The 27,096-nt window shown below is 50.9% G+C and overlaps 1 protein-coding gene and 1 long non-coding RNA gene across 11 annotated transcripts in view; one reads left to right on the forward strand and one right to left on the reverse strand.

Moving 5' to 3' along the window:
• TTC28 (tetratricopeptide repeat domain 28) overlaps positions 1-26,597 on the forward strand; it is a 609,862-nt gene extending 583,265 nt beyond the window's left edge. For 3 of the 4 annotated variants that reach the window (XM_036220513.1, XM_036220511.1, XM_036220514.1), the window contains 9 exons: positions 6,806-6,985; positions 9,037-9,757; positions 12,041-12,165; positions 14,617-14,848; positions 15,490-15,566; positions 17,179-17,202; positions 17,936-18,065; positions 19,887-19,994; positions 21,125-26,597. In XM_036220513.1, coding sequence (XP_036076406.1) covers positions 6,806-6,985; positions 9,037-9,757; positions 12,041-12,165; positions 14,617-14,848; positions 15,490-15,566; positions 17,179-17,202; positions 17,936-18,065; positions 19,887-19,994; positions 21,125-22,743 — 3,216 coding nt within the window. In that variant the 3' untranslated portion in view covers positions 22,744-26,597. The remainder of the gene's footprint in view (positions 1-6,805; positions 6,986-9,036; positions 9,758-12,040; positions 12,166-14,616; positions 14,849-15,489; positions 15,567-17,178; positions 17,203-17,935; positions 18,066-19,886; positions 19,995-21,124) is intronic. The other variant, XM_036220512.1, reaches the window with a different exon arrangement.
• The window catches only part of LOC107502439, a 56,157-nt gene continuing 47,412 nt past the window's right edge, over positions 18,352-27,096 (reverse strand). For all 7 annotated transcript variants that reach the window (XR_001594987.2, XR_001594988.2, XR_001594985.2 and 4 more), the window contains 5 exons: positions 25,984-26,150; positions 23,927-24,053; positions 23,025-23,095; positions 21,388-21,503; positions 18,352-19,623 (listed from right to left, as the gene is read on the reverse strand). This is a non-coding gene — a long non-coding RNA (uncharacterized LOC107502439). The remainder of the gene's footprint in view (positions 19,624-21,387; positions 21,504-23,024; positions 23,096-23,926; positions 24,054-25,983; positions 26,151-27,096) is intronic.

Raw genomic sequence — 27,096 nt, forward strand, 5'->3', positions numbered from 1 at the left:
ACTGATTAGGAGAAGGAAAAATGGAGGCAATTACTTGCAAGCTGTCTGTATCACTGAAACCGATGGTGAGACCACCCAGACTGATCAGTGAGCTCCCTCGAGGTAAGCCGTGTTCTCACCTGGGTCAGTGCCGTTGGGTGGGAGTCATCTGGCTTCCGGCTCTGTTCAAGCTGATGTTCAGCGGCAGCCATCTCAGCTTGACTCCGGCAGGTTCCGGGGAAGCCGAGGCGCGCCTGCCGCCGAGGAAGCGTGGGCTCGTTTTGATGAGGTCAGCCAGGACGGAGAGGGCCCCTACTCACGCAGGCTGATCGGGAGGCAGACCGCTCTGGCACTTGTTGGCCATTGTTTGTGTCGTTCTAGCACCCAGATTCCTCACCCCTCTCCTTCTCAGATTCTTCAGGCAAACCAGTGGTTTGTTGCTTGTTTAGCCAAAGAATACAGTTGAGTGGGTTGAATTTTCACTTTTTCATTTCTGGTAAAAATGCGGTGTCTACAGTCTTTGTAGACTCTAGTCATGGTTCGAGGGTTATTTCCAGCAGATCAGCAGTACCCTGGTGTCCGTGGTCTCACCTTCTGCAGTTTTAGTTAGCTGCTGTCAACAGCAGTCCAGAAATTCCAGAAATAAACGGTTCGTAAGTTTTAAGTTGCGTGCCACTCTGAGTAGCACGATGAAATCACTCGCTGGCCCTTCCATTGTCCAGAGTCTCCACTCAGTATACACCCCCCGCCCGGTAGTCACTCTGTAGCCGCCTCGGCTATCAGTTCGATTGTTGAGGTATCGCAGTGCTTATGTTCAAGTGACCCTTATTTTACTTAATAATGGCCCCAAAGCCGCTCACGAAACCTTTATTATAGTATATTGTTTTAATCGTTCTTTTTTTTATCGTCAGTTATTGTTAATCTTTTACTATGCTTATTTTGTAAATTAAACTTAGTCATAGGTTTGTGTGTATAGGAAAAACATAGTAGATATAGAGTTCAGTACTATTCAAGGTTTCAGACATCCATTGGGGATCTCGGAATGTATCCCCCACAGATAAGGGGGTACAACTGTATATGATATTTACTGAAATTGTAAATATCTATCCATGATGCCAAGGTTCCTCAGAGGCATCACAGAAAGGTTTCTTCTACCTTAAAAAGCTCTGTTCGATCAGTTCACTCCATCAAAAATATGAATCAGGAAAAAATCCTTTAGCCGTGTACACAGTTCTGGGTTATCCAGAGTCCTGGAAGTTTTTTGCTTCTTGAAACTGTGTTATAAACAGTCCATTTCATTCCAAATCTAATCTGCCTGAAAGCTCACAGACCCAGGAGTTTTCTTCCCTTCCCCCACAATGATCAGGGCTGTGCATTCCTCTGGTCTGTGCTGCTGTGACACTCTGAGAGGCCTCGCGTGTCCTCCTGTGAAAACAGAACTCCCCACGCGTGGAGGTTGTGGGCTAATCCTTTGAACCCTGGTGATACACATAGAGCATGTGGTTCTTGCGCCAGAATTCAGGACACATGTGACACGCCATTTTATATCAGGGCTTTCTGAACAGTTCAGGACCCCTGATCACCATGAGTGTGTCTAAGAGATCCTCACCGACCAATATGAATGGTGATGAACTCAGCATTCGCCATCCATGTGACATTTCAGACCCATGGGAGCTGCCTGGGAGAACCACAGACATTTGACTTCAGGGCACCTGCCTGGCAGCGAATTTCATAGGTGTCGGGTGTTGTGGACACTCAGGAATAGCCGTGGGTGGTGGTGATGGTGTGCGAAGATGAGAAGGATCATGGTGACGTTGGTCTCTGTTAGTCCCTGGGTTAAAATTTGGAGCCAGATCCTCCAGAGAGGCCTTTTACATATTTTAGCCACATGATTGTTTATGGAACACCAGAAGGAAAGGGAATGAGTTGTTCTGAAAAACTGATCGAGGCCCAGAGGAAGGAATAATATGAATAATAGGGACTGTGTTCAAGTTATTTCAAGCACCTGAAGACAGTTGTGAATTATATTTGACCAGCACGTACTGAGAACCCACCGACTGCCAGGCATAGCGCCCCACACCCTGCTGCAGCTGGCTTTGTCCCGCAGGCCTGCGAGGCAGTGGACATAAGCGCTGTCTTGAGGGTTTGGAAACTGAGGCTCAGGGAGTTGAGTGTCTTGTCGAGGTGCTCCGAACCACCTCACCCGCCACCCTTACTGCACACCCCATAATCTAGTAATTCCAGGTCACCCAGAGCTCTCCACATAGCAGACTGACCCAGATCCCATGACAAAGGCCTCCCCAGAATGCGCCTTCCCTTCCTAGTCACTGACAAGCCTTTTCACCCTTCCAAGCCCAGCGAGACAGTCTGAGCCCGGTCAGGAGATAGAAACCACACAGTAGGTTAACCAGGGGAAGTTCAACATAAAGACTTATTCCCTGTGGTAAAGAGTAACTATAAGATCTAAGAAACTCGTTTTGCTTCTCTCGGGCTGAGGGAACATACCCAAGAAAGAACAAACACTGGAGAAGGTATGGTTCATGGTTCAGCCCACTGGATAGCAGAGACGTTTGCTGGTTTGGCCAGCCTGGAGCCAGTCTAGCATTGCTGGGCAGGCCACAGGCCGCCCTCTGAGTGGAGGTAGGAGAGCTGGCAACGAGCTACGGTACACACTGGGAGTCCGGGCGCCTGTGGGGACAGCAGGCCTGTGGAGTGCACAGGTTGCATGGGCCTTGGTATCTGTGTAGACAGAGCTGTGGGAAGGATATTGCCAGGTGAAGACTGCATGGCCAAAGAAGGGCCATGTTCTGGGCTCCCCTGGGTGTCCTCACACACACAGCACCAACCTAGGCTGCGGGCAGGAGATTCCCTCCCCACCGCAGCAGCTAAGCCTTCCACTGCGAAAGCTCAGTGCCTGCTCGCTTGACAGAATTGGCTGCAGGAATCCAGTGTATCGCAGGACAGGTATTGACAGGGCATCAGAAGCTGAGGCTATAAACAGGTAACAGCCTCCCAGAGCCACCTCCAGGGTGCCCGCCTCCAACCCCATGTAAAGGAACAACCTTCTCCCTCTGCAAAGACCGGGCCTTAGCTGCATCTGTCCGCTTATTGCAGCGCCTGCCTGCTGGGCACTCGTCCCTCTCTTTTCCATCCGCAGGCCTGGCCCACAGTCAGCTCTCCAGCACTGTTTGCCACCTGGACTCGCACTCCAACCGGCAGGGTCCCAGCGCATTGGTGTCAGTGAAGGGACACTCCCTGAGGAAATAGATTGTAGTGCACTTGGCCTCTTGGTCTTGTTCTACTTCAAAAGATCCCTTTCTAGAAACTTCAGAGGTCAGAAAGTCTGCTCTGTCCTGGAGTTCGTTGGACTCAGTTGCAGGTGCAGGGCTGCTGCTGAGCGTTTTCATCTTCCAAACCCGGGACTTAAGAAGCCAGCAGATACCCCTCTAGACTGACGTATAGAGGTGCAGAGAGAATTTCCGTGATCATCTCTCCTTTTTCATCCAACAGATGATATAAATTTGGAGAGAGACATCACTTTATTTTCTGTTTTCAAGTTCACATTGGATTGTAGCTAATCTTTCTGTTCAAGGACAATGCTCGTGTATCCTGGAAGCAGAATTCAGAGACACTTTCCAGGGCATCTTTTCTAACACGGTCAGTCAGTTTTCCCATGGCCTTTTAACTGGAGCTGTCATTCTGTTGCGTGACTCGTCTGCTCACAAGCCCGTGCTGCTGTCTCCTGCCTCCTGACATGCTGCCCGTGCTGGGGTCCCATTCAAGACCCTTGCCTGGGGCTGGACACATGTGCCAGCTCAGTACCAGCCACAGGCACTGTCCTGGGAGGACCCAGATCTATGAATTGGGATACGCGGTTCAGAGAAAAGTCTCTCAGTCTCCCAGGCTAGAATTTCAGAGACTTCGCTTTCCTGACCATTAGCTCAGTGTTCACCAAGTGCTGGCAAGTGTCCTATTCCCCTTCTCCTGGTGTGCGGCTCCATATCTGAATTACCATGCACAGCCCCTCCCCTGTGATCAGGCTGCTAGCCTCCGCGTTTCGCCTCTTACTCTATTCAGCACTCCTTGATTCGCCTTCAGGTCACACGAAGGGGTGCCGTCATGACTGGGGACTTGTCTGACAATGTGTGTGTCTTGGTGAAGTCAGCGGCCTGTGGATGACACCTGATAGAGACTTACTGGGGCTTGGGCAGCAGGAGTCCAGGGAAGACCTGTAAGGATGGGGCTGGCATCCTATCTAACAACATCTGACAACCCCTACAGCAGCCAAGGATGGGTTTGGTGTCGCTCGTGGCAGGTGGCCTGAGTCCCCACATTGCCCGCAGTAGGGCAGTAGGACTCTCACTGAGCAGCACATGGTAATCACTGTCACAGTTGCTGACCCATCACTGAGGTCAGAGCACTATCAGTCCAGCTGCTCCAACCCAACTTCCGGTCCACTAGGCACACTACAGCAGCGGTGGCACTGCCCTCCCTGAGCCACCCTGCACACCAGACCAGGCAGGTAGCTCAGTGTGGCCTGTGGTGGGGACACAGGCCCAGGAGCTGACAGATGGCGTGGAGCAGGGCTGGGGGTGCCCATCCGTCCCCATCTCCTTGTGCCAGCCTGGAAGTTCATCAAGGACAGCATTGGGGGTGCTGTGACACACCCCACTTCTTCCTTGCTGGGCCCTACAGTGATTGTCTTTTCTTAGAAAATAGCTCTTAAAGCAAGCAGGAAGAAAATTGCCTAATAATTTTTATTCCTGCTTCGTTTAGATGATCTAGAATTTTTTAAAAAGAAAAAAACCCACAGGGGGTTTGGACACGCCGAATGTCCTGCCAGGCACGTGTCACTTTGTGTTAGCTGAGTGTCTTCTGCCACCCTCAGCCAAGTGCCCACAGCGGTATGTCAGCCGGATGAGGCGTGCATACTCACTCTTCGGGATCGTGGCAGCACCCTGGTGGGCGCTCCGCTTGGCTGGCAGACAGGGCGAGGGCGAAGGGAGCTTCGCTGTGACTCCCCCACAGCCAGCGCTGCCCCCGAGGCTCAGGGCTGGGCGGGCACCCTGGGCATGGTGCTCGCACTTGGACTGTCGGTCCTGGGACATGCTCCCCACCCGGCTCCAGGCGGCATCTCCCTGAGCGTGCGCAGCAGCTTCCACTTATCTATCTCTATTCACGCTCAGACTGTCCAGTCCAGTGTTCTCAATTGTTCCTCCTAATTTTATCAAGATTTACATGGGCTTGGTCTCTATCAGCAATTATTTTGAGAAGAAATGTGTCCATAGAGAACAAGAGTGAGGGGGTATCGGTCTGGCTGCCATGGGTCTGTGTGCACCCCTTTCTCAGGGCCTCGTGCTGGGCCATCAGGAGCGATGGAGTCACAGCAGCATTAGATCCCCCGGCAGCCTCGGGGGAGCCAGTAGGGACAGCAGCAGAGCCCTGGGCCAACAGGCTGTTCCTCAGGCCCCGAGGTCACGAAAGGTCCTTCTCCAGCAGAGGTTATTGTAGTTCCCGACTTCCTTCTGCGCTCTGGTTTTGTGCCTCTTGTCCACTGGGATGAACGGCACGCCCCACACTGGTAGAATTCTTACTGCCTATTTTCTTTAAAACCCAAAGTATATTTATTTAATGTATTCATCACAAGGGCTCAACCAGAGACTTAATTTAACAACAAATAAAACAAGTGTGACACCATAGCTGAAGATAGAGTCCTGTAGAGAAATCAAGGAAAGGACAGACCATCAGAGAGAAAAATACAGACAGCACAAGGAGAGAGGCCGGGCAGCCTGGTTCGGGGCTCTCGGCTGGAGACCTGCCGTGCGTAGGTTTCTCGCAGATACTTCTTAAACGCCGTGGGGTTTCCCCAGAGCTCGGCAGTATGCGTGTTAATGGGCTGCCGCTGCCGGGTTCTCCTAGCAGGCTCCGGATGGAGAGCAGGATGGTCCCGACGTCGTACCAGGCAGACCATTTGTCCTTCGGCATGTCCAGGCAGATGTTACCCTGGGTGTCCCCAGTGGGGTGGTAGCAGGGCGTGGGCACGCTGTGAGGGTAGCCACTGGGCAGGGCTCAAACCATAGGTCTTCACATATTGTGCCGGCTGCTCCATGGATGGTCCCCATCCATCCAGAAAAAGTTGTCTGATTCAGGGAAGGCAGAAATTCCTTTGTCACCAGACATCATGAGCGTCATCAGTTCTTGCTGTAACCTCTTGCCCAAGGAGTCCTGGGTGATGCCCCTGCTGGGTTTGGCTCCTTTTTGGGTGGCGGTGATGCTGGTGGCAGCTGCGTCACGGTTCTGGGAGGCCATTCGGGCGGTGTTGGCAGAGACACAGGAACTCAGAGAACGTGACTGTAACTGCCTCACTGCCTGTTTTGAGGGGAGTCATTCCTACACTGCCTTAGGGTCCCCGTGCCGATGCACGTCCCTCGCCCTGGTCCCCTGGTACACCATGACTCACACCGTTCTTTCTGGGTTAATGTCCTTTGCATTATTCTCTGCTTACTGTAGGAACATCTGGATCTCTTAGGGCCAGTCCTTGTCATTGCGGGACATCCCCTCCATGACTGGTGAACCTGGACTCCCCCCCCGCCCCGTAGACTTGGAGAGACAGCCCTCTACCCTTCTCAGGGCCTGCGAGGCTGGAGGAAGCGCCCACTTGGTGTCGCTCCTGTGGGCAGTGCCCAGCCCCTCCCCCGCATTCCCTCACGGGCCCTTCGGATGTCCTTGCTCTTTCTGGGCGTATTTCAGTTCCCTGCTCGGGGTTGGCCCGGCGCGCACGAGCCCACCCTGCCAGGCCGTGTCAGCCCCTGTGCTTGCTCCGCAGGGCCTGATGCACTCCAGCGGCCCTGTGGGCCGGCACCGGCAGCTGGTCCTGGTTCTGGAGGGGGAGCTCTACCTCATCCCTTTCGCCCTCCTGAAGGGAAGCTCCTCCAACGAGTATCTGTACGAGCGTTTTGCCCTCATCGCTGTCCCTTCCATCCGCACCCTCGGCCTGCAGTCCAAGGTAAGGCTCACAGAAGACCTGTGGGTGCTGCACCCTCTGCTCCTCGAGGCACGGTCTCTGGCCAGACTGGGCTCCAAAGTGATAAAATGTGATCTCTTCAAACTGTTAATCGTAAAGCTCACAGCAGGGTAGGGCGACTTTAGAGTAGGCGTGTCTGAAGGCAGGGGCACAGCCCTCCCGACGACCCCCGATGGCTCTTTGCTACGTCAGGAAGCCACAAATTAGGTCATCTCTCTCTAAATTTCTCTGCTGTGACATCAAGGTTGTGAACTCGGAAGTCACGATGTCAGGCTTGAGGCCCAGGCCGAGTATCTGAGGAAGCTGGTTACCTACTGACACGCAGGACCCCCCGTGAGGCGCTTAGGCCCAGCCAGCGCCACACTCACCCGGCCCTGAGCCGACTTCTGACGGGGCGCCGAGTTTACCCAGTGGAGGGGGCCACGGGCAGGGATGGCAGACAAACAAGATTAGTGTCAGTGGGAAAGAATCCCAGAGGCCAACAAAATAACTGAAAACAAGGGGCGGCTTTCAAAGGACAGGCAAAAACTTAAGTCTCTTTGAGCAAAAAAACTCAGTCTGGGAAAATTAAGAGGGCAGCAGTGGGCCATCTACAGAGTCATGGGTCTTACTCCACAGCCACCCTTGGCCCTGCCCAGTGATGAGAGAGCCTTTTGATCCAACCCCAAATCCTCCTCTTCTGCAACTCAGAGGCCCGAAGCCCTGGCCTCCTCCTGGCCCTTCGCAGCCCCGCTGCTCCCCGCCCCCCGGGCCTGCACTGGCAGCCTTCCCTGGTCCACCGCAGCGCTGTCTTCACCACAGAGGTCTGAACTGCCCCAGCTTCTCACGTGGACATCCCCTCCCGCTGCCAGCCGCTCTCAGGGCCCCTCAGGCTGCCAGGCGGGGCTTGGTCAGACAGATCTCCTCCCTGTGGGTGGGGTTAGGAACCCAGACCCCAGGCCTGGGGTGGGGACGGCCCCCGTGGAACCTGCCTTGGCCTCCGTTGACCTTGGTCATTGGCATGGTGCAAACCAGGTCATTTCTTGACCCGAGGGGTTTTGGAGGTCTTAGTTCAGACTTTTTCTTCCTTCCTTCCCTTCCTTCCCTTCCTTCCTTTCCTTCCTTCCTTTTTCTTTTTCTTTTTCTTTTTTCTTTTTCTTTTTCTTTTTCCTTTTCTTTCTTTCTTTCTTTCTTTCTTTCTTTCTTTCTTTTCTTTCTTTCTTTCTTTTTTTTTTTTTTTTTTTTTTTTTTTTTTGCCAAATTTTACCTTTCTCATGGGACAGAGTCAGTTCAAAGTGAAAGAAATTATTTTCTCCGAGTTTTTCTCATGTCCTTGGTTGAGTGAATCCCAGATGGCCTGGTTGGACACTTCTGCACAGGGTGCCAGCTCACCACACCTTCTGCCAGAAGTACTCTGGGATCAGAGATTGCCCATATTGAGAGAGCTTCATGTTGGTGACAACAGTGAGCTGGCTGTTTGTCAGCATCCTGAGGGGAAGGAAGAGTCCTGTTTCCTCACAAACACCCACCAGGCATTTCTCTTGGGGATCGCTGCTCTAAAGGACTGAAACTGGCCTTGTCTCCCCTGAGCTTGACTTGCTTTTCACATGTTTTAAAGCCACTCTTCAAGCCCTGACTCATCAGGAATGGGGTTCCCTTTATTTAGGGGTACACAGGGACATCTGTGGGGTGAGGGATGCTGGGCAGGCAGGCACCACAGACCCTCACCTCCTACACTTTCTCTCCCATCGGTGCCCCCTCCCTCAGCCCTCCTGGGGCTTGACAGACAGGAAGGGGCCTTCCTACCATCCAGTCCTGATTATTTTCAATAGTTTGTCATAACAAGTGTGATTCTCAGTAAGACATGCACCCGTGTCGAAAAGGTGTTGAAAATTAGAGTGAACGAGGCTGTCGGGAGAACAGGTGAATCGAGTTAGACTCAGCCCTGACAGAAGAGCTGGCCGGCCCTGTGCTCCGGGGAAGCCCACGGCTCTGCGGGCCACGGCCAGGCAGCCTGGCCGGTATGACAGTGGTGTGCTTGTTCCTCCCCCCAGTCTCACCTGAGGAAGACCCCACCCAGCTACTCCAGCTCTACGTCCATGGCGGCTGTCATTGGCAACCCCAAGCTCCCGTCAGCAGTGATGGACAGGTGGCTGTGGGGGCCGATGCCGTCAGCCGAAGAGGAAGCCTACATGGTGTCCGAGCTGCTGGGTTGCCAGCCCCTGGTGGGCAGTGTGGCTACCAAAGAGCGGGTCATGAGTGCCCTGACCCAGGCTGAGTGTGTCCACTTCGCCACCCACATCTCTTGGAAACTGTCGGCCTTGGTCCTCACACCCAGCGTGGACGGCAACCCTGCCAGCAGCAAGAGCTCCTTCGGCCACCCCTACACGATCCCGGAGTCCCTGCGGGTGCAGGACGACGCCAGTGACGGGGAGAGCATCTCGGACTGCCCACCCCTGCAGGAGCTGCTGCTCACGGCTGCCGATATCCTGGACCTGCGGCTGCCCGTGAAGCTGGTGGTCCTCGGCTCCTCTCAGGAGTCCAACAGCAAAGTCACAGCCGACGGGGTCATCGCGCTGACGCGGGCCTTCCTGGCTGCTGGTGCACAGTGTGTCCTCGTATCTCTGTGGCCTGTGTCAGTGGCAGCTTCCAAGACGTTTCTCCACGCCTTCTATTCATCCCTGCTGAATGGCCTGAAGACCAGCGCTGCCCTGGGGGAGGCCATGAAGGTGGTGCAGAGTAGCAAGGCCTTCTCGCACCCCTCCAACTGGGCAGGTAGGAGCGCGGGCACTGGCACCTCTGTCGGGGGCCTCGAGGGCCAGTCCTCAGAGCCCCGGGGCGGTGGGGAGGGCAGGGCGGGGCACCAGAAAAGGCAGCATGGGAAGATTCAGAAAGAGAGCCTTGTCTGCTGAGACTTTTGTCCTCTGCCAAATCAGTCTTTTACTGTCCTGGTATTAAAATAGTCCTTGGCCCAGGGAGCAGCAGAACAGTTTGCCATCAGAGTGTGAATGTAAAACTCCTCCTGAGGTTAGTGTTTACTGGGTTTTACGGCACCTCATGTAAATGACTATAGAAGAGAGTGGTGTGGTAGAGAGCCCTAGATTTGTTATTTGGAAGACTTGGGTTCAGTCTAGCTCCAGGTCCAAGCTGTGTGACCCAGGATAGGTTACCTACCCTCTCTGAAGCTCAGTGTCTTCAGTGGTGACAAGGGGCTGATAATGGTGATACTGATGATGCCTTCCTGTCCACGTGTGAAGATATGTGAGGAACTACACATCTGAGAAGGCCAACAGCATATGCTCTGAGTGGGCCTGCCGCAGGGGGTGAGGGGGGGCCAAGGGAGAATGTTCCCTGTGACAGCTGGTCCCTGGAGGTGGGGCGAGGGACTCTGCCTCTCAGCTCCATGGGATGACCTACATCCCCTGGGGTCCCTGTGGACCTTCCCTGACAGGCTCTGGCCCACAGAGTCCAAACTCAGCTCTGGGCTATACGCTTCACCCAGCCGAGGTGGTTTTGCTGACATACCTTCTGACCTTCAGTCTGTGATAGCCCCTGCACCTCCCAAGACGCTCCACCAATGCCGTAACGATGGGACCGACCCACAAAGCAGTGCCTTAACCCTTAGGAACAGAGGAACATCAGAAATACTATTTTCAAACGTTCATAGTTTATTCTAATGGCAAAAAAAAAAAAAAAGTACCATCCATGGATATATTTAAAACTTGGCAACAAAATGGCTTTCACCTTACTCTTCCTCTTAGAATCAGTTCAGTTGACATGTGCTGAAATTGCTGGTTTCACTTTTCCAAAGCTGGGGAAGTTCTGAGGTGGAGCCATGGTGTTCCCAGGCTGAATCGGCCAGCAGGTGAGGAACCCGCAGGGGCTGGCCCGGGCTCGGAGCTGTTCTGCCACGGCACGGGCCAGGCGGACGAGCCATGTTGTTGGGAGATGGAAACAAACATTTGTTTACTTGACAAACACGACATGTAGTCTTTTTCAAAAGGAACCCAAAACACAAAGTAGAATCTGTCCTGTTTCTTTATGTAGCTGAAGAGAAACATTCAGTTGGTCCAACAGGCCTGCTCTCTGGGGGCCCCGCTGCAGGGCCGCCCCTGTTCTGCAAGGTGGGGGGTGCAGGCAGGGACGGAGGGTTTGGACCTGGCCATGTTACTACACTGCTGCTGCCAGAAGATGCAGAAACAGAGGCAATGCCAGTGGTTTCCATGATCGTTCTGAGCCCAAGGTGTCTGTTATATACACTTGCGCAATTAGAAGGGGCTTTGGGTCCTGCCTAGTCCCACAGATACACTGCAGGGTTCATGGGAACTGGGTCCCTGTGCTTGGCCAGGGCCCCCTGCCCTTCTGTATAGGAGCACCTCCTATAAAGTTGTTTGACGACTTGAGGAGACTACTCTTTCTGTGCACCGCGCAGGCCCTGCTTTTAGAAGCAGCGCTGAGGAAGAGGCTCGGGATCCAGGTGGATGTGTGCGTCTTCCTGGCCCGGCTCAGTCTGCTCTGGCTCTTACAGCAGAGGGAGGACAACCTCCTGCCCTCTTGTCCAGCGGCCCCAAGGTGGAGCTGAGCTCACCTCCGCCCCTGGGAATGTACCAGACAGACACTGATGAGTTTCAGGGAAAATGAAGCAGATCATTCCTCGGGATAGTGGCCAAGCCAGGGAAGGACACTGGGGGACCCAGGACCGCCTTGGAACAGCCTTTTCCTGCCTTCACGCACAGTGCAGCAGAAAAGCAAAGGCACTTTCCTGAGCCACTCGCACTGTAAGGCAGCACTCTCCACCTACTGAGCAATTAAACGGTATTGATTCTTAAAAGGGAGGGGACAGAAAGGTGCCAGACTGCTCTCCAGCGGTTTAGACAGCTCACAATCCAGCCCCTGGAGCAGCTGTCCTGGACAGGCCCCTCTCCCCTGGAGGGTAACTGGGAGGCATTGGTGAGCTGTAGAGACCAGCCGGGGCTGGGAGTGGGTGGGAGCTGGGGTTTCCCAGCTGCCGGCTGGGGCGAGGGCAGGCTCTGAGGTGCCCTTCTGTGCTCTCCACAGGGTTCATGCTCATCGGGAATGATGTTAAGCTGAACAGCCCCTCCTCGCTCATCGGCCAGGCCCTCACTGAGATCCTACAGCACCCGGAGTGCGCACGGGACGCCCTGCGAGTGCTGCTGCACCTGGTAAGGGGGCCGAGGGAGCCCCTCACCCGGGCTTTCCATGGAGCAAAAGAAGCAAAAGATGCTTGGAAATGCGCGAGAAGGCGTGGCTGGAGGCTTCTGCCACACCAGGGGGGATGAGCGGGCTGGAAGGGATATTGGCCCCAGGCGTCTGTGGGTCAAACCAGTTGGTCCCCGTGGTGGGCATGATGTGCGGTGTCATACAGACGGCTGCAGCAGTCCTCACCAAGGCTCCGAGGGAGGGGGCAGCCCAGGAGTGACCTGGAGCGAGGGCACACATCACAGCCATTCCTGGGCCATGTGGCTTTGGGCAGGTGTCCTTCGCTCTGAGCCCCGATTTCCTCATCTGGAAGGGAGGATAAAACTTTAACTTTCCAAGGTTATCATGAAGATTAGAGAAAAAAGTGAGCGGCTGGCACACCGTAGAGTTCCGGTAGCTGAGATGGCGTTTTATAATCAGACGACACTGGCCTTCCCCCAAGCTCAGCTGGAGGAAGAGTCCAAGCCTGCCCCTGACCTTGGTCAGCCCTGACCTTTGCAGGGCCCCGGCGAGAGTACAAATGGCGGTCCCATGCCATTGTCTGCACATTTGAAAGTTATAAATCAAGGCAAGAAACATAAAACTCGTTCCACCCTTCCACCAAGATAACCTGGAAGGCAGTTTCAAGTACTTTAGACTTTTTAGCCTCCTTGGAGTTCTGTGCCAAAAAGACCAGCCCAGGATTTTACTGTAAGAAAAGTCTCAGGTGACATTTTGGAACACCTCTTCTCCTTCAGTTGATGGCACATGCAGCATGGTAGACACCCCACACCAGTTCCAAGCTCTTTCCAAACCCGATGCAAACAGCTGCCCTGCAGCCGCCTCACAGGACAGAGGTGTGCACTCCAGGCTGTCTGTGCCTAGAGGGTAGGCCTAGAGGGTGGGCCGGGGGAGTCCCACACAGGCCCTGGGAGTGGGCTGGGGCTTTGAGCAAGGGAGCTTGGAGTCTGAGTGCTGGGTTCCAGGCGTGTCCCCTTGGCTGGGCAAGCTCTGGCCCCGTGGGCCTCTGCGAATCTCTGGTGATGGATCAATCATGTTTCTTAAGCGTAGGGCTGGCCCGAGGAGTTTTTCTTGGGCCCGAAAGAAGTCAGCGTGTGAATATGTAAAAATGCTGTGACCTGAAATCCTCTGACAGCTCTCGGGCCAGACTTGAGGTAGCCCAGCTGCCTGCTACAGGGCAGTCGTGTTTGCTTGCGTTCGAGAGTTTGGGGAGACCGTCGCAACTGATCTTAACTTGTGCCTGGAAACCTTAAATTGCTCAGCACTAGGGCCCTTCTCTGGTACCTGGTACCTTCTCTGGTACCTGGTACATTACTAAGCTGACCCCCCATCCTGTTTGGCTTCTCCCAGGCCAGGCTGCGGAGCAAGAGCCAGACCTCTCAGCTCCTCCCTCTTTGGCCTTGAGGCCCCTCAGGCACATTTAAGGGTTTTCTCTTCTTTCTTGGCTTCATCTTTTGGGATGACTACAGAGGCCATGGGTCAAGTTCACCAGCCTGTACCTCCTCCTAACTACCCTGAGTGCCCCATGATACTGTGTGCACTGTGTCTCCCAGGCCTTCTAGCCCAATGTGATCTGTCCTGCCCGGGAACACTCATTTCTTCCAGCCTGTGATGTCAGCCCCCAGCATCAGGATTTTACTGTAAGGAAAGTCTCAGGTGACATTCGAAAACAACTCTTCTGCTCCATCAGTGATGGTACTCGTGTCCCAGGGCAGGCAGTATCTCGGGATGGACTGAGTTTCCCTGGAGAGAAACCGCCAGGGGAAGACCTGAGGCTGTTGGAGGAGCCGTGGCAAGCTCATGGGGGGTTAACACAGTAGTTACTTGGGTGAATTCAGCCCGTATGTACCAGGTCGTGGAAGGCTCCATTTAGGCCCTGGAAGGCAGGAGGGCACTTGGTTATGGGGGGCGACACAGGGGTTCAGTGCTGCCGAGTGAAGGATGAGTTGGAGGTACAGGGAAAGGCATCGCTGGCCAGGGGCCCGTGATGGTCACGGCTTGGCGTGTGTGAAGTATATGGGGGCAGTGAATGGGGGTCTTGAAGGCCTGAGGATTTATCCTAGTAATGGGCAGCCATTCCTTGGTTTGGGGCAGGCCCCTGACCTGAGATTGACTTTCAGAGAGATCACTTTAGTGTCTGTGGAGGAGCAGGAGGAGGTAGGTTAGGAAAGGGACAGAATTCTTTTGAGTCACATCAGCCCTCGCTGGCTCTGACTGTAATATCCTTTCCCTTTGCATCCTCCCTTGCAAGAAGCCAGGCTACTGCTGCAGTGTCTTCCGGCCTGGGCACGCAGGTAGCAGCAATCAGCCCTGCACTGGCTTCACACATGGGGCATTGTGTTCCCCTAATGCCACTCAGAAACCAGAGCTGGCGCCTGGGCAGAGCCGCACCTCACTGCCCCTCGCCTTTCCAGGTGGAGAAGTCCCTGCAGCGCATTCAGAATGGACAGCGCAACGCCATGTACACGTCCCAGCAAAGCGTGGAGAACAAAGTGGGCGGCACCCCCGGCTGGCAGGCCCTCCTCACTGCCGTGGGCTTCCGGCTGGACCCCCCGACTAGTGGCCTACCGGCGGCTGTCTTCTTCCCAACCTCTGACCCGGGCGACCGGCTCCAGCAGTGCAGCAGCACCATCCAGTCCCTGCTGGGTGAGCCTCAGGCCGGGCAGGGCCCCGAGGGAGCGGCTGACAGCATGGGCAGAGGGGTTGGCACTCACGAGGGTGTTGGATTTCATAGCTGGGAAAGAGTGAAAGAGCATCCTGAGAAACGGCACAGTCCCAGCCATTTCCTCTGATTTGGAGGAAAAGTGCTTTTGATCAGATCTTTCAATCTGTAATGGCAAGGAGTTCTTTGCCCAGCAGGGCACTACCCTGGTTCTGCCTCTTCCTGGGGTGACATGAGATAATGTTGGGCAAATAGCAGCTGCTATTAATATCTAATATGTGGCTTCGGATCTGACAGAGCCACATGGCCAGCCCCGGGGTGAAGCAGGGTGCAGATGCCCCAGGCTGCCCTTTGTGTTTCCCTCAGAGGCGGCGATGCCGCCTCAGTGACCCAGACAGGGTTGTGGGAATGTGCCCGTCACCTGGAGGACTGCAGCAGGGTCGGGACTGCCCCCACCCGCCTTTCTCAGAGACCATTCTTCCTTTTTCCAAATCAGGCATGGACTGTTGTGAGCTTTTGAAAATGGCATCAATGCTGAGCGTGTTGGGCTCTTTCCCCTGGGAAGGCAGCAGGACTGTGGGTGTAAAGACCCCTTTGGATAACACTCATCTCCTTCTTGGTTTAGGTCTGCCCAACCCTGCCCTCCAAGCCCTCTGCAAGCTCATCACTGCCTCAGAGACGGGCGAGCAGCTCATCAGCCGGGTGAGTTGAGCCAGGAAGTCTGAGCCCAGGCCTAAGGGCTCTCTACTCAGTTGGAAAGAGTGATTTTGCCCTAAACATGCAAGGAACATGCAAGTAACATGAAAGTAATGAAGTCTTATTGGTTTTTTCAGCCTTTGTGATTAGAAGAAAAATGTGAAAGCTGGGAGTAAGAGAACAGCCCTCCCCAGCACATGCTAGACCTTGGGGGGGGGGGGGCGGTGCTGAGTCCCAGAGCTTAAGGGCCTTCAGAGGATGCTTAAGGGGCCCGTCACCTGTAGTCGTGGGGCATTTCCTGAACTCTCCATTCAGTGGCCTCCTACGCCTTGGCATCCCCAGTCACTAGGTTTTTTCTGCTGATTGCCAAGTGTTACAGCCACCTTCCCTAAGCCAGCAAGGGTAGGGCCAGCCTGGCTACAGGTGTTCCAATACTTACTCTCTGATCAAAATATGAACCCCGCCTGAAACAAAGTAGCCACAGAGGCACAGTAGTGAACACAAACAGATCCATTTCAAGATATTGCTTTGTTGGTTTTTAAAAATGTGCTTTTAAAGAAAATGTAGATCTAACTAAGGCATTTGGAGATTCTAACTCTCAGCACTGTACAGGCCCTTCCCAGCTTGGCCTCAGAGCTTCTGGTCTTCCTGCTGGCCAGTGAGGGCCTGGAACAAGCCCCAGGGTGACAGTCATGTGTGGGAGGGCTCCTGGAGTGTAGCAACCCATGAAGACACAGTGCAGTTTTCTCTGGTCATATTGGAATGTAGTAATTTGAAAAAAAAAAGTGCAATTATTATATGTTTATCAGCAGATATCATTTTAAGCAGAAATATTTCAGTGTGGAGATCAAGCTCTTCCATCTAGGATTAACCCCTGAAAATCTGAATGGTGCGTGGAGCCTCCGTGTCCCTATTGTAGTTTGCAGCCTGCATCTGGAACACAGCCCAGTCCGGCTCCTTCACTGAGTTTCTACTCATTTAGTAATAAGTGTTACACCTGCTTTTGAATAGAATCAGGAAGACACTTTTGGAATGTTGCAGATTAAAAACATCCTGAACCCAGGAGTGCTAGAACCCTGTGCTCTACAAAAAGAGAAAGCTAGAAAGAATTACATTTGCCAGGCAAGACTGAGAACCCAAAAAGCCAGTTGCTTAATTTCTTGCTTTTGGTGGCAACTCAGGGACTTTCCGCCTGATATCTTTCTGCCTGGCCCCTGGGAAGTGTCCTGGCCTACCTCCAGTGGCTAGTGGATGGTGGACATTTCTTGAGTCACTCTGGAACCATGGACTTTGGTTTACAGAGTGGCCTATAAATGCCCACTGTGCCCCTTCCCTACCTGAGTACAGCCTGCCCTGCTCCTCTCCTGGCAAAGGGCAGGGCCTAGCTGACCCTGACCCTGACCCTTGACCCCGAGTGTGTCTGGCCTGGGTGTGGCTGTTCATTTTCCTGTGTGTCCCTGCTGACTCTCGCTCCTCTCCCCTCCCAGTCAGAGCCGCGGGCCTGGTGTGGCGCTTCCTAAAGCAGTGATCAGCTCATGTTGCATAACAACCTGTGCTTGAGTCTAAACTCTCTCTCTCTCTCTTTCTCTCTCTTTTTCTTATAATCTGCTGGCCGAAGGCTGTTAAAAATATGGTTGGAATGGTAAGTACTACTTTAAGTAGCAACTGTCGTCAGGTGAGCCCCTAAACCCACCCCCCAAGTTCCCCTTGGCACGCGCTCTCAGAGCTGCATGCACACGCCAACACGTTCTCGGACTGCGGTGGCCAGGGCCGCTGGCGCAGGCAGTCTGCCCCCTTCCTCTGCTCTGGCTCCCCTTTTCCTGCTCCACCCTTCTTGTGTTCTTGAGTTGACTTTTCAGTTTCCATCAGAGTAGCAGGGGCAGAAGCGACTCTGAATGACACTGTGTGAGTCCACACAAGACCCCAGAGTAGTGTTCACAGACTCAGGCAATCTGAAACATCACGGGCACTTGAGCGGGTTCTAGAATGTCACCTTGGGTTCCTCTTCACCATTTCCCTCAAGATCATAGAGATGACTTTAAATAAACAAAAAGAGAGGGAGATGACCAGGCCTAAACCCACCCCTCGTTTAGTTCCCAAGCCCCTCTCGTGCTGAGCAGCCCCACAGAGCGTGTGCGCGAGGGAAGACGCGAAGCAGAAACCCTGACTGTGGGTCGGCCCCTTGACCTTCCCACAGAGAGGACAGTAGGCATGGAGGCACTGTAAAGAGAATTTCAAATGCTACACACGTGCAAGGTCATCAGTGATGACAGTAACAGATGATAAGAATGACTTGGGGACGAATCTTAGGCGGGCCAGAGGGGAAGGAAACACTGGGAGGGAGTGAGAACTCATACTGTGCCCTCCTTACTCAGCTCCACCAGGTGCTGGTCCAGCTGCAGGCCTGCGAGAAGGAGCAGGACTTCGCATCGTCCCCCATTCAGGTCTCCATCAGCGTCCAGCTATGGCGACTCCCGGGATGTCACGAATTCCTGGCGGCTCTAGGTAGGACAGAGTCTTTGACTTAACTGGTTTCTTTAGTTCCATTTTTAAAAAATCGATATTTATCCTAGTTTTTGTTGGGTAAAGTTGGTGGATTCTTAGGAGTCTGTTTTCTCAGTAGTTAAAGATTCTAGAGCATTAGTACAATTCCCAAATGGCCCCCCAGCTTTGTCCCATTTCCCTTATGTTACGATCTCATCTCTTTTGTTTGTAGTCATCTTAATCTGCTAGATTCCAGTACTGTTGGGAGTCAGGCTATGATTAAAAGCTAAAGAAAATAGTCATGAAATAATGGTTTTAATGTTCTTTATTACTGGAAATTGGCAGAAAAAAAATACTATTGAAAGAAACCACTTTTGATTTGACTGTGGGGACCTAGAACTGCACATACCAGGGTCCTTTATTCAATCTAGGGCTTCCTTTTTCAACCTTAATGCAGCTGAGGCAACTCCCAATGTATGTGCTACTGACAGCAGATGCATCTATTGATGAATCACTGAGACTAGTCTGCTCTCCTGCTCCACTTAAGTGCTTATGTGACTTGCTTGAGAGCAATTCACACCATAGTTTTGTTTTTAATATACACCTGTATGTGCCAGACAGTGTTCTGGGCACTGGGGATGCAGCAGTGAGCAAAGGACAAAAAGCCCTGCCCTCTTAGAGTTTTCATTCTAGTGGGGGAGATAGTAAATACTTAATCTAAGGGGAGCACCTCAGGGCACACCGTAACAGAAGAAAGCATCAGAGACTTTATTTTTGAGTTCAGAGATGAAAATGCACCGTAGAAGAATGCTGAGTGAACCTAATTCCCAAAGGAATGACAGTATCACACCAATATCAGAATCCTTAAGAATAAAAATATAGACACATATTTCTCCTTTGGTAAATACTGTCATGAAATGCACAGCATGCTGACAATGGCAGCATTGTAAATTAGGGCTCCCTGTCACTGGGACATTGAAATCAGAGGAAGGAAAGGCCAGATATCACAGGTGCCTGTCCCCTGGGCCTTCAGCACCAAGTGTTTGTACTGTTTCAAGCGGAGCTCAGTGACCTGCTGAGGAGGCTAAGTGAAGATTTTCGGTGCTAAAGGCTCTTCAGGCCCTAAATTCTTGCTTGGTGTTGCCTTTCTGTGGTCACAGCATCTGTTTGGCTTCTTCCTCTTTAGTTCTTCCTGGGGGGATGGACTGGGTGCCTCTGCAATGCCTCGTAATAAGCCTAAGTGCTGTGGCAACACCTCGTTAGCCAGCCTCTGCTCAGGAGGCTCACGCCCTCTGTTGTGCCCGCTCCACATCTCAGCAGAACCTTAGACTCAGAGCGGCCCCGTGGGCTTTGGCAGAGCAGAGCGCCTGCACATTGGTTTAGCCAAGATAGCGGATTCTCCTCTGTTGCACAGAGCTTACTTCAAAGCCCTGGATGGCAGTCACTGAGCACGTATGGAGACACTGTCCTGGCCCTTGCAAAGCTTCCACCTTCCCGTGTACCAGCTTCAAATACTGGGCCCAATGCCAGGAGGAGTGGCCAGTTTTTGTCCTGGACAGTCTCCTTTAAGTGGACTGTTCTGTGAACAAACAGAAAACAAATGTTGAAGAGCCTTATTCCAACCCTCAGCTCTCAAGACCATATAGTTCAGGGTAAGAAAGCAGCCAGTGCCCTATGAAGGGACAGAGGGGATCTGTGCGGTTTGCACATGGGGCGCCCCACTGGCAGAGGGGCCTGCAGGGGTTCCCATGACAATGTACAAGGAGCCCTACAGTTCTCATCCCTTTCAGGATATGGAATGTTCCCTAAGGAAGCTGATGTTTATATTCTTTGCTCCACTAGGTTTTGACCTCTGTGAAGTTGGCCAGGAGGAAGTAATCCTGAAAACCGGGAAACAGGCCAATCGAAGAACCATGCACTTTGCGCTCCAGTCCCTGCTCGCCCTTTTCGGTGAGAGTTCTGCCCAGAGCCCCCTGGGGATGGAGGCCAGCACAAATCTGGCAGCATTTTTGGAAGGGGAAGAGAGATTTTTCGTGTTAGACTGTTTAAGAGCAGTAAACAAAAACTCCCTGCTTTACAGAACTTGCAGTTAAAATACACATAGTATATAAGATGAGGTGTTGCCTAGTGCTATTAAGAAAACAAGTCAAGTAAGGGACTACAAAGTGAGAGGGTGGCCGCAGAGCAGACAAGACGAGGGAGGAGCTCCGCCCAGACCACTGGGGCCTGGGAAGCAGGTGTTGACCCCAGGGGCACACCTGCCCGCCCAACCTCAAGGGGCTACACTAGCTGCAGCAGAGAGACTAAATGTTGGGGTCCACTGGATCTGCTCAAGAATGTATGTCAGACAGAATCAAAGGTAACACTGTTTTTTGGAACTGCCAGAATGGGGCTGCCTTTTGCTGAGACCTTGAAAGTAACAGGAAGAGTGAGTTTGAGTTTTACTTTGGACATATTCAGTTTTGAAAAAAGTATCTATTAGATACCTACATAGGCAGCTGCTTATAAGAGTCTGGAGTTCAGGGAGAGGCCAATGTGGAGACATAAATGTGCATACAGGGCCAAGGGCAAGGGGACTATGTCCTGTGGGCATTCTGGGGTTCAGAGGTCACACACTGAGGGGCCTGGGAAGGAGCAGTCAGGGCAGGGTGTGATGGCCTGAGAGGAGTGGGCTAAGAGAGGTGGGAGGGGAAACAGTATGGAGAGTGAGTGTGAATGACTTCTGAGGAGGCTGCTGGGCTATGGAGCAATGTGGAGCAATGGGGCTGTCACTGGAGGGACAGTGAGTGTGGGGACAGGGGACATCACGGATTTCACACAGACCCCAGTCGGAGCTGCAGGCAGATGTGCAGGGCTTGTGAACTTGCCTAGGGTATGTATGTCCGTATGTCCCTATGTAAGGTTTCTTTTATCCAACAGAACCATATTTTTCAAGATTATAAAATGAATTCAGGTTATACATAAGTAGCACTTGTATAAGTCTTTGTTTCTGTGCATGTAAGGATGGTTGTGATTTTGAAAGAAAAATCAAAACCATACAGAATTCTAACTGCCCTCTGGGTACATACGTTTTGTCTTAGATTCTACTGAGCTGCCCAAGCGCCTCAGTCTTGACAGCTCATCCTCTTTGGAGTCCCTGGCCTCGGCTCAGTCTGTCTCCAATGCCCTGCCCTTGGGCTACCAGCATCCTCCCTTCTCTCCCACTGGTGCGGACAGCATTGCCTCAGATGCCATCTCCGTGTACAGTCTGAGCTCCATCGCCTCCTCAATGAGCTTTGTCTCCAAGCCGGAGGGTGGGTCAGAAGGTGGGGGCCCCCGAGGTCGGCAGGACAAGAATGCTTACCCACAGCGATCCACTCTGCCCCGGAGCCGGCTGTCCCCCCAGACCCGTCCTGCAGGCAGCAAAGATGAAGAAGAATATGAAGGATTTTCCATCATCAGCACTGAGCCTTTGGCGGCCTACCAAGAAAACAGAAAGACAGGCTTCTCACCAGATCACAAACAGTCCCGAGGAGGGGCAGCTGGAGGTGTGAAAGTTTCAGTAAGCTCCAAGGGGAGTGTAAGCACTCCAAATTCTCCAGTTAAAATGACTCTGATTCCCAGCCCAAACTCACCCTTTCAAAAGGTTGGAAAACTAGCAAGTTCAGATACGGGAGAATCAGACCAGTCTAGCACAGAAACAGACAGTACCGTGAAATCTCAAGAAGAAAGCAACCCAAAGCTTGATCCACAAGAATTGGCCCAGAAGATTCTAGAAGAGACACAAAGTCATCTCATTGCGGTGGAGCGTCTTCAGAGGGGCAGCAGTCAGAACAGCAAGAATAATAACCCAGAAGACAGCATTTCCGTACCAAATAGTGCTGCCATCTTCAGAGCATCAGAAACAAGTGCTTTCAGCAGGCCTGCCCTCTCCCATCAGAAGAGTCAGCCATCACCAATTACGGTTAAACCAAAGCCCCCAGCCAGAAGCTCATCCCTGCCCAAGGTGAGTTCAGGCTACAGCAGCCCCACCACCTCAGAGGCGTCCATCAAAGACAGTCCGAGCCAGCACAGTGGCCGGCCGTCACCTGGCTCTGACTCCCAGACTTCCCTGACCGACCAGCCTCTCTTTAAACTGAAGTACCCCAGCTCTCCTTACAGTGCCCACATTTCCAAATCACCGAGGAACATGTCCCCAAGCTCAGGCCATCAATCTCCTGCTGGCAGTGCACCATCCCCAGCGCTCTCCTATTCCTCAGCTGGTTCCGCTCGCTCGAGTCCAGCTGATGCTCCTGACATAGACAAACTGAAAATGGCAGCCATTGACGAAAAGGTGCAGGCTGTCCATAACCTGAAGATGTTTTGGCAGAGCACACCCCAGCATTCCACAGGACCAATGAAAATATTTCGGGGGACCCCTGGAACAATGACTTCCAAAAGAGATGTCCTCAGTCTATTAAATTTGTCACCTCGGCATAATAAGAAGGAGGAAGGAGTAGACAAGCTTGAACTTAAGGAACTGTCTTTGCAGCAACATGGAGAAATGCCACAAAAGGCCCCTCCCAACGGACACTGGCGCAATGAGACCACCACTCTGAGCACGCTGCCACTGCCCGCCGGCCCTCCCGCTGCGGCTCCCACGCGCCCTTTGAGACTTCCTTCTGCAAACGGCTACAAGTTTCTGTCCCCAGGAAGATTCTTTCCTTCCTCTAAATGCTAAAGCATCTTTACACACACGGACTCAGTGCAGCAGCCCGCGAGGAGGATCTGGGCATTCACCGGCCTACTCCTCTGTCTGAATGCAGGCACCCCATGAAGCCACCAGCCCCCTCACGATGGGTGCACTCTCCAGGCGAGGGGCGCCACCACGCCCAGAGGCCACCACACATTCAGCTAGTGGCTTCTCTGGGACTTTGGGCCAGATTCACCAAAAGCCAGGACTTCTGTGGGGTTGGTACAGGAGGCTCATGGAATTTTCTACACACTTCACCAAATGTTTACCTTTGAACTCCTTGCTTCTCATCTTTGATGTGATTCTTCAACAGGATTTTTGTAGAAAAATGGTCATGGTTCTGGGGTGGGGAGAGGAAAGGGAGCACATATTTTGCTAAGAGGTAGATATGCAGTACCTTTTATACACAGAAATACAAACAGAGCTTTTTTTAAGGCTTTCAGGTGCTGGTTGGGGGTGGGATACATAAAATCTAACCTGAATTCTACATGAAAGTGATATATTAGCCAAAAACCAAAAAATGGTTTTAAAAATGCCAATGATTTGTAATTAAATTGTAGCAATTCTGGTCTCATGATATCGTAACATCACAGTGACAATGCAATAATTCACAGAAACAGTGCTTCCATCCTGAACTCTGTTCTGCCTCATCGAGCTCTACAAATGTCCTTGGGGCCCCACTGTTAACCAAACTTGAATTTTCTTAAAAATTTTATGTAACTCTTATCCAGGCATTTTAGAACTATGCAATTGTGATTTTAAAATGCAACTTTGTGCTTTTAAAACATTATTGACCTTTTTTTGTATGTGGATAAACAACTTGGTTTTCTTATCAATAGTCCTTTGCATTTATAGCTATTATTTTTAAAAGCTCAAAAAGTTTTTTAAAATGTCAAATTTTGAATAGTCATCAATAAGTAATTACCAAGGTTTTTGGGGAAAGACTGAAATTATTCAGTTTCCTTATAAGCAAAAAAAAAAAAAAAAAAAAAAAAAATCCCCTGGCTAACTAGATTTGACCATAGCCTTCCAGCTCTTATTCCCTTTACTAGCTGCTTAATTTTATTATTTTCCCATCTCCAGGCCTCTAAAGCCTCTTCTATCGGAATCTGTTGCCAGGTTCCCACAAGCCCAGCACCCCCATGCCTGTGAGATGCACGTGGACCCTCACCTCCGCTGTGACCAGTACCCCTTCCTCCTGCATCTGAAGAGCAAGCCCCCTCCGCTCCCTCAAAAAGCTGTAATGTCTGCAGCCTGAAAAGCAGGGGGCTTCTGCTGGATTTACATCCAAATTATTCCTGGATAGGGAAACAGACAGACATCCCTGAGAGTGTCATAGTAAAAAAGGTATATTCCCACAGCTGTGACAATACACTGAAACTGGTGCCGGCTAGGAGACGAAGGAATAGTCTGGGTAGGCGCAACCATCAACTCATTTGAGTAAAGAAATGAAATGCTGAAAATCATATTAGTATTAAGTTTAGTTGGAGAATTTAAATAAGACTTTTAGGTAATTCTAAAATTGCAGTCCCATCACCTTCAGTGTGAGGGTGTATGTGTGTCACCCAAGGATGGGCAGCCACTTGGCCCAGGAACCAGCAACACGGGGAGTGGACAGGATGGGCCTGGCAGGAGGGACACTAACATCAAGATCCCCAGGTAGCTTTTAACCTAGAGTAGGATGGATCTCACTTTATAAACACATCCTGACCACTGTCCCTGTTCCTCCTCGTACTCCGAAAAGAGAAAAGGATAATATTCGTGTTGTTTTTCTGAGCTATGGTCAGAGAGGTTTTTGCATTTAACCCAACAGCCATATTGACAAAAGCAAACAATAAGGATGTCCCATTCTAACCCTGATCCCAACGCTGGAAGAGAAATACTTTATAAAAAAGCAAGAAATTTATGAAGTTGTCTTTATGTCAGTAGGGAAAAACATAAATGGTCACAAAAGTACTATTGTAGCAGATGAAAGCCAAGTTTATATAGCACTGTGCATTAGATGGCAGAATCAGGTTCTCAAAAAAACCTAAACCTCAAAGTAAATTTCTGAATCCATATGTAGATAGTTGGGCTATTCCTTTCTCAACAAATCTCAGCCTCTTTCCCAAGTGCCAAGGAGCCCTGGAGGAAAGGCCTGGGGCCTGTGCTCCATCCACGAGGATGAGGGTGCTGCCCCATTTGCCCACCTCTAAGTGCAGGCCCTCCACCACCCAGACCGCTTCCTGTGCTTATCAAGCCTGGGAGGACTCGTGGATCCTAACCTGGTTCTAGTCCTATGTGCGCTGTTGTTTTGGATTTCATGTTGAAAAGCCAAATGGTATTTTTTTTTTTTTTGTCCTAGAAATAGGATTCAATGAAGGAAAGCAAAGATGATAGAATAATGGGACCAAACTAAAAATCACTGTAGAGTCTCCGCTTCTTTATGTTTACTGTCAGTCTTGGTGTTTTCTATATGAGTAAGATGGATGTAAAATCAAGGTGAAGTTTTCAGGCTACGCTGAAAAGATTGTGAGATTGTATAATTCACAGATTTCTTTTACAGATCAAGGGTTGGCAAACTACAACCCACAGGCTGAGTGTGGTCAGAGGCCCAATTTTTTACATGAGCTAGGAATGGATTTTACGTTTTTAAATAGTTATAGAAAGCACCTATATATTCTTGATTTTGCCTCTTGGCCCACAAACCTAAAATATCTTATACCTGGTCTTTTAAGAAAGTTTGCTGATTCCTGGTATAGATAACAAAAACACAATTAGAATAATGTATTGTTTCTACAACCTAGAGAAAGTGTCAGGTTGTGGACAAAATTAGCTGGTGTGCATGGGAACCCCAAGCCGTGTGCACAGAAGCAAATGACGCGTCATAGCATTTGGCCGTTTGCTCTACTTTGGAAGGAGTCAGAGGATGTGGGTAAAATTTACAAAAACATTTTTTTCCTCCATATGTAGATAGCATTGCTTTTTCAGCTCAGGAAACTGGGTCCTGCCCCTACTCTACTCCATCAGATGCAAACATTCTGAACACAAGCAATAAAAATCTCCCTCTCTTCGAGACCTTGGTGTGACAGACCACAAAGCAAGGGAGTGGCAGACTCGACCTTAATTCTCAGCAGTGAACCACACCAACTACTTCGCTGATTCTAAGTCAAAATACCAGGACAAAATTAACTACTAAAATTTACATTTTGATACACATGAGTGTGTAGTAAATGAAAATAGTCTCACCTCCATTCTATTTGAATAAATTCCTGGTCCACACTGATACTCGCTGGGTCTCAGCAGGAGACCAGGTGCTGCACACACTGTCCCATCCAGATCTTGTCTGTCCCAGTGACTCTCAGAAGGTGATCACTGTAGCAAGTCTCCAGTACGGTGCCTGCCTGTCCTGCCACCTGCCACAAAATCAGTCACTTTGTTAGTTTCAGTTTAGGTTGGAAAAAATACCACACAATTATCTGGTTTGCTTTTAGTAAGTAGGCATAAAGTGAAAACTGTATAATTTTTCATCACATATTTTGTTTTATCTAAAATGATTGTACATGTGGTTTGTGAAATAAGCCCTTGTTTGTGCCAGATCCTTCAAAGATATTTCATGTAAGGACAAACGCGGTCACCTCGTCCTTCTTCAGACCCCTTTCCCCACTCAGCACTCACGCCCCTTGTATGCAGTGTTAGCCATCTTTTTTGTAAAGTACACAGTTTCCAGATGGCATTAAACTTTTTATATTATGAAATTTATCATGTAAAAAGAACTTCATATTTTTATTGAGACTGCTAAGGCACTTGGCCTTCCTTTGTGATTTCAGTGTCTATTAAAGCATGAGTTCCCTCGGTTTTAAGTGCTGTTATCTGAATTGCTTTCTGTACACATTCCACATTTTCTAGGTTTCTTTGCAGCACACAGAGTGGCCATGTGTCATTAATGAGCATGGATCTCTGTCTAGAGTTTTATCCTAATGAATGTATTGTAACCTCACATTTGTCAGGAGCAGAGCACAGGCTTCTCCAGCTCTAAGGCACTAGGTACCTGTTAATGGATGGCTATTTAGATGGCTAAATGCTTCTGATCATCTACAATCATATTTGGAGGACTAGAAATTCTACAGTTTTATAAGTGTTTATACCAAAACACCAAAACTTAATAGTCCATTACCACCAGATCCCTGAATCTAAAGAAATTTCTAAGGAAAGTATTTCAGAGAGAAGGAAAACAATCCTACAGGTAAAAGTCTGAAAAGCATGGAGGAATAGTGAACAAAGAGCAGGTAAATGTAAAAAAAAAAATCAAAACAAATATTAATTGTATAAAAAGTAATGTCCCATTTGTGTAGACGACAG

Source organism: Rousettus aegyptiacus, unplaced genomic scaffold, assembly GCF_014176215.1.
Source record: "Rousettus aegyptiacus isolate mRouAeg1 unplaced genomic scaffold, mRouAeg1.p scaffold_m13_p_5, whole genome shotgun sequence".
In the NCBI taxonomy this organism is placed as follows: Eukaryota; Metazoa; Chordata; class Mammalia; order Chiroptera; family Pteropodidae; genus Rousettus; species Rousettus aegyptiacus.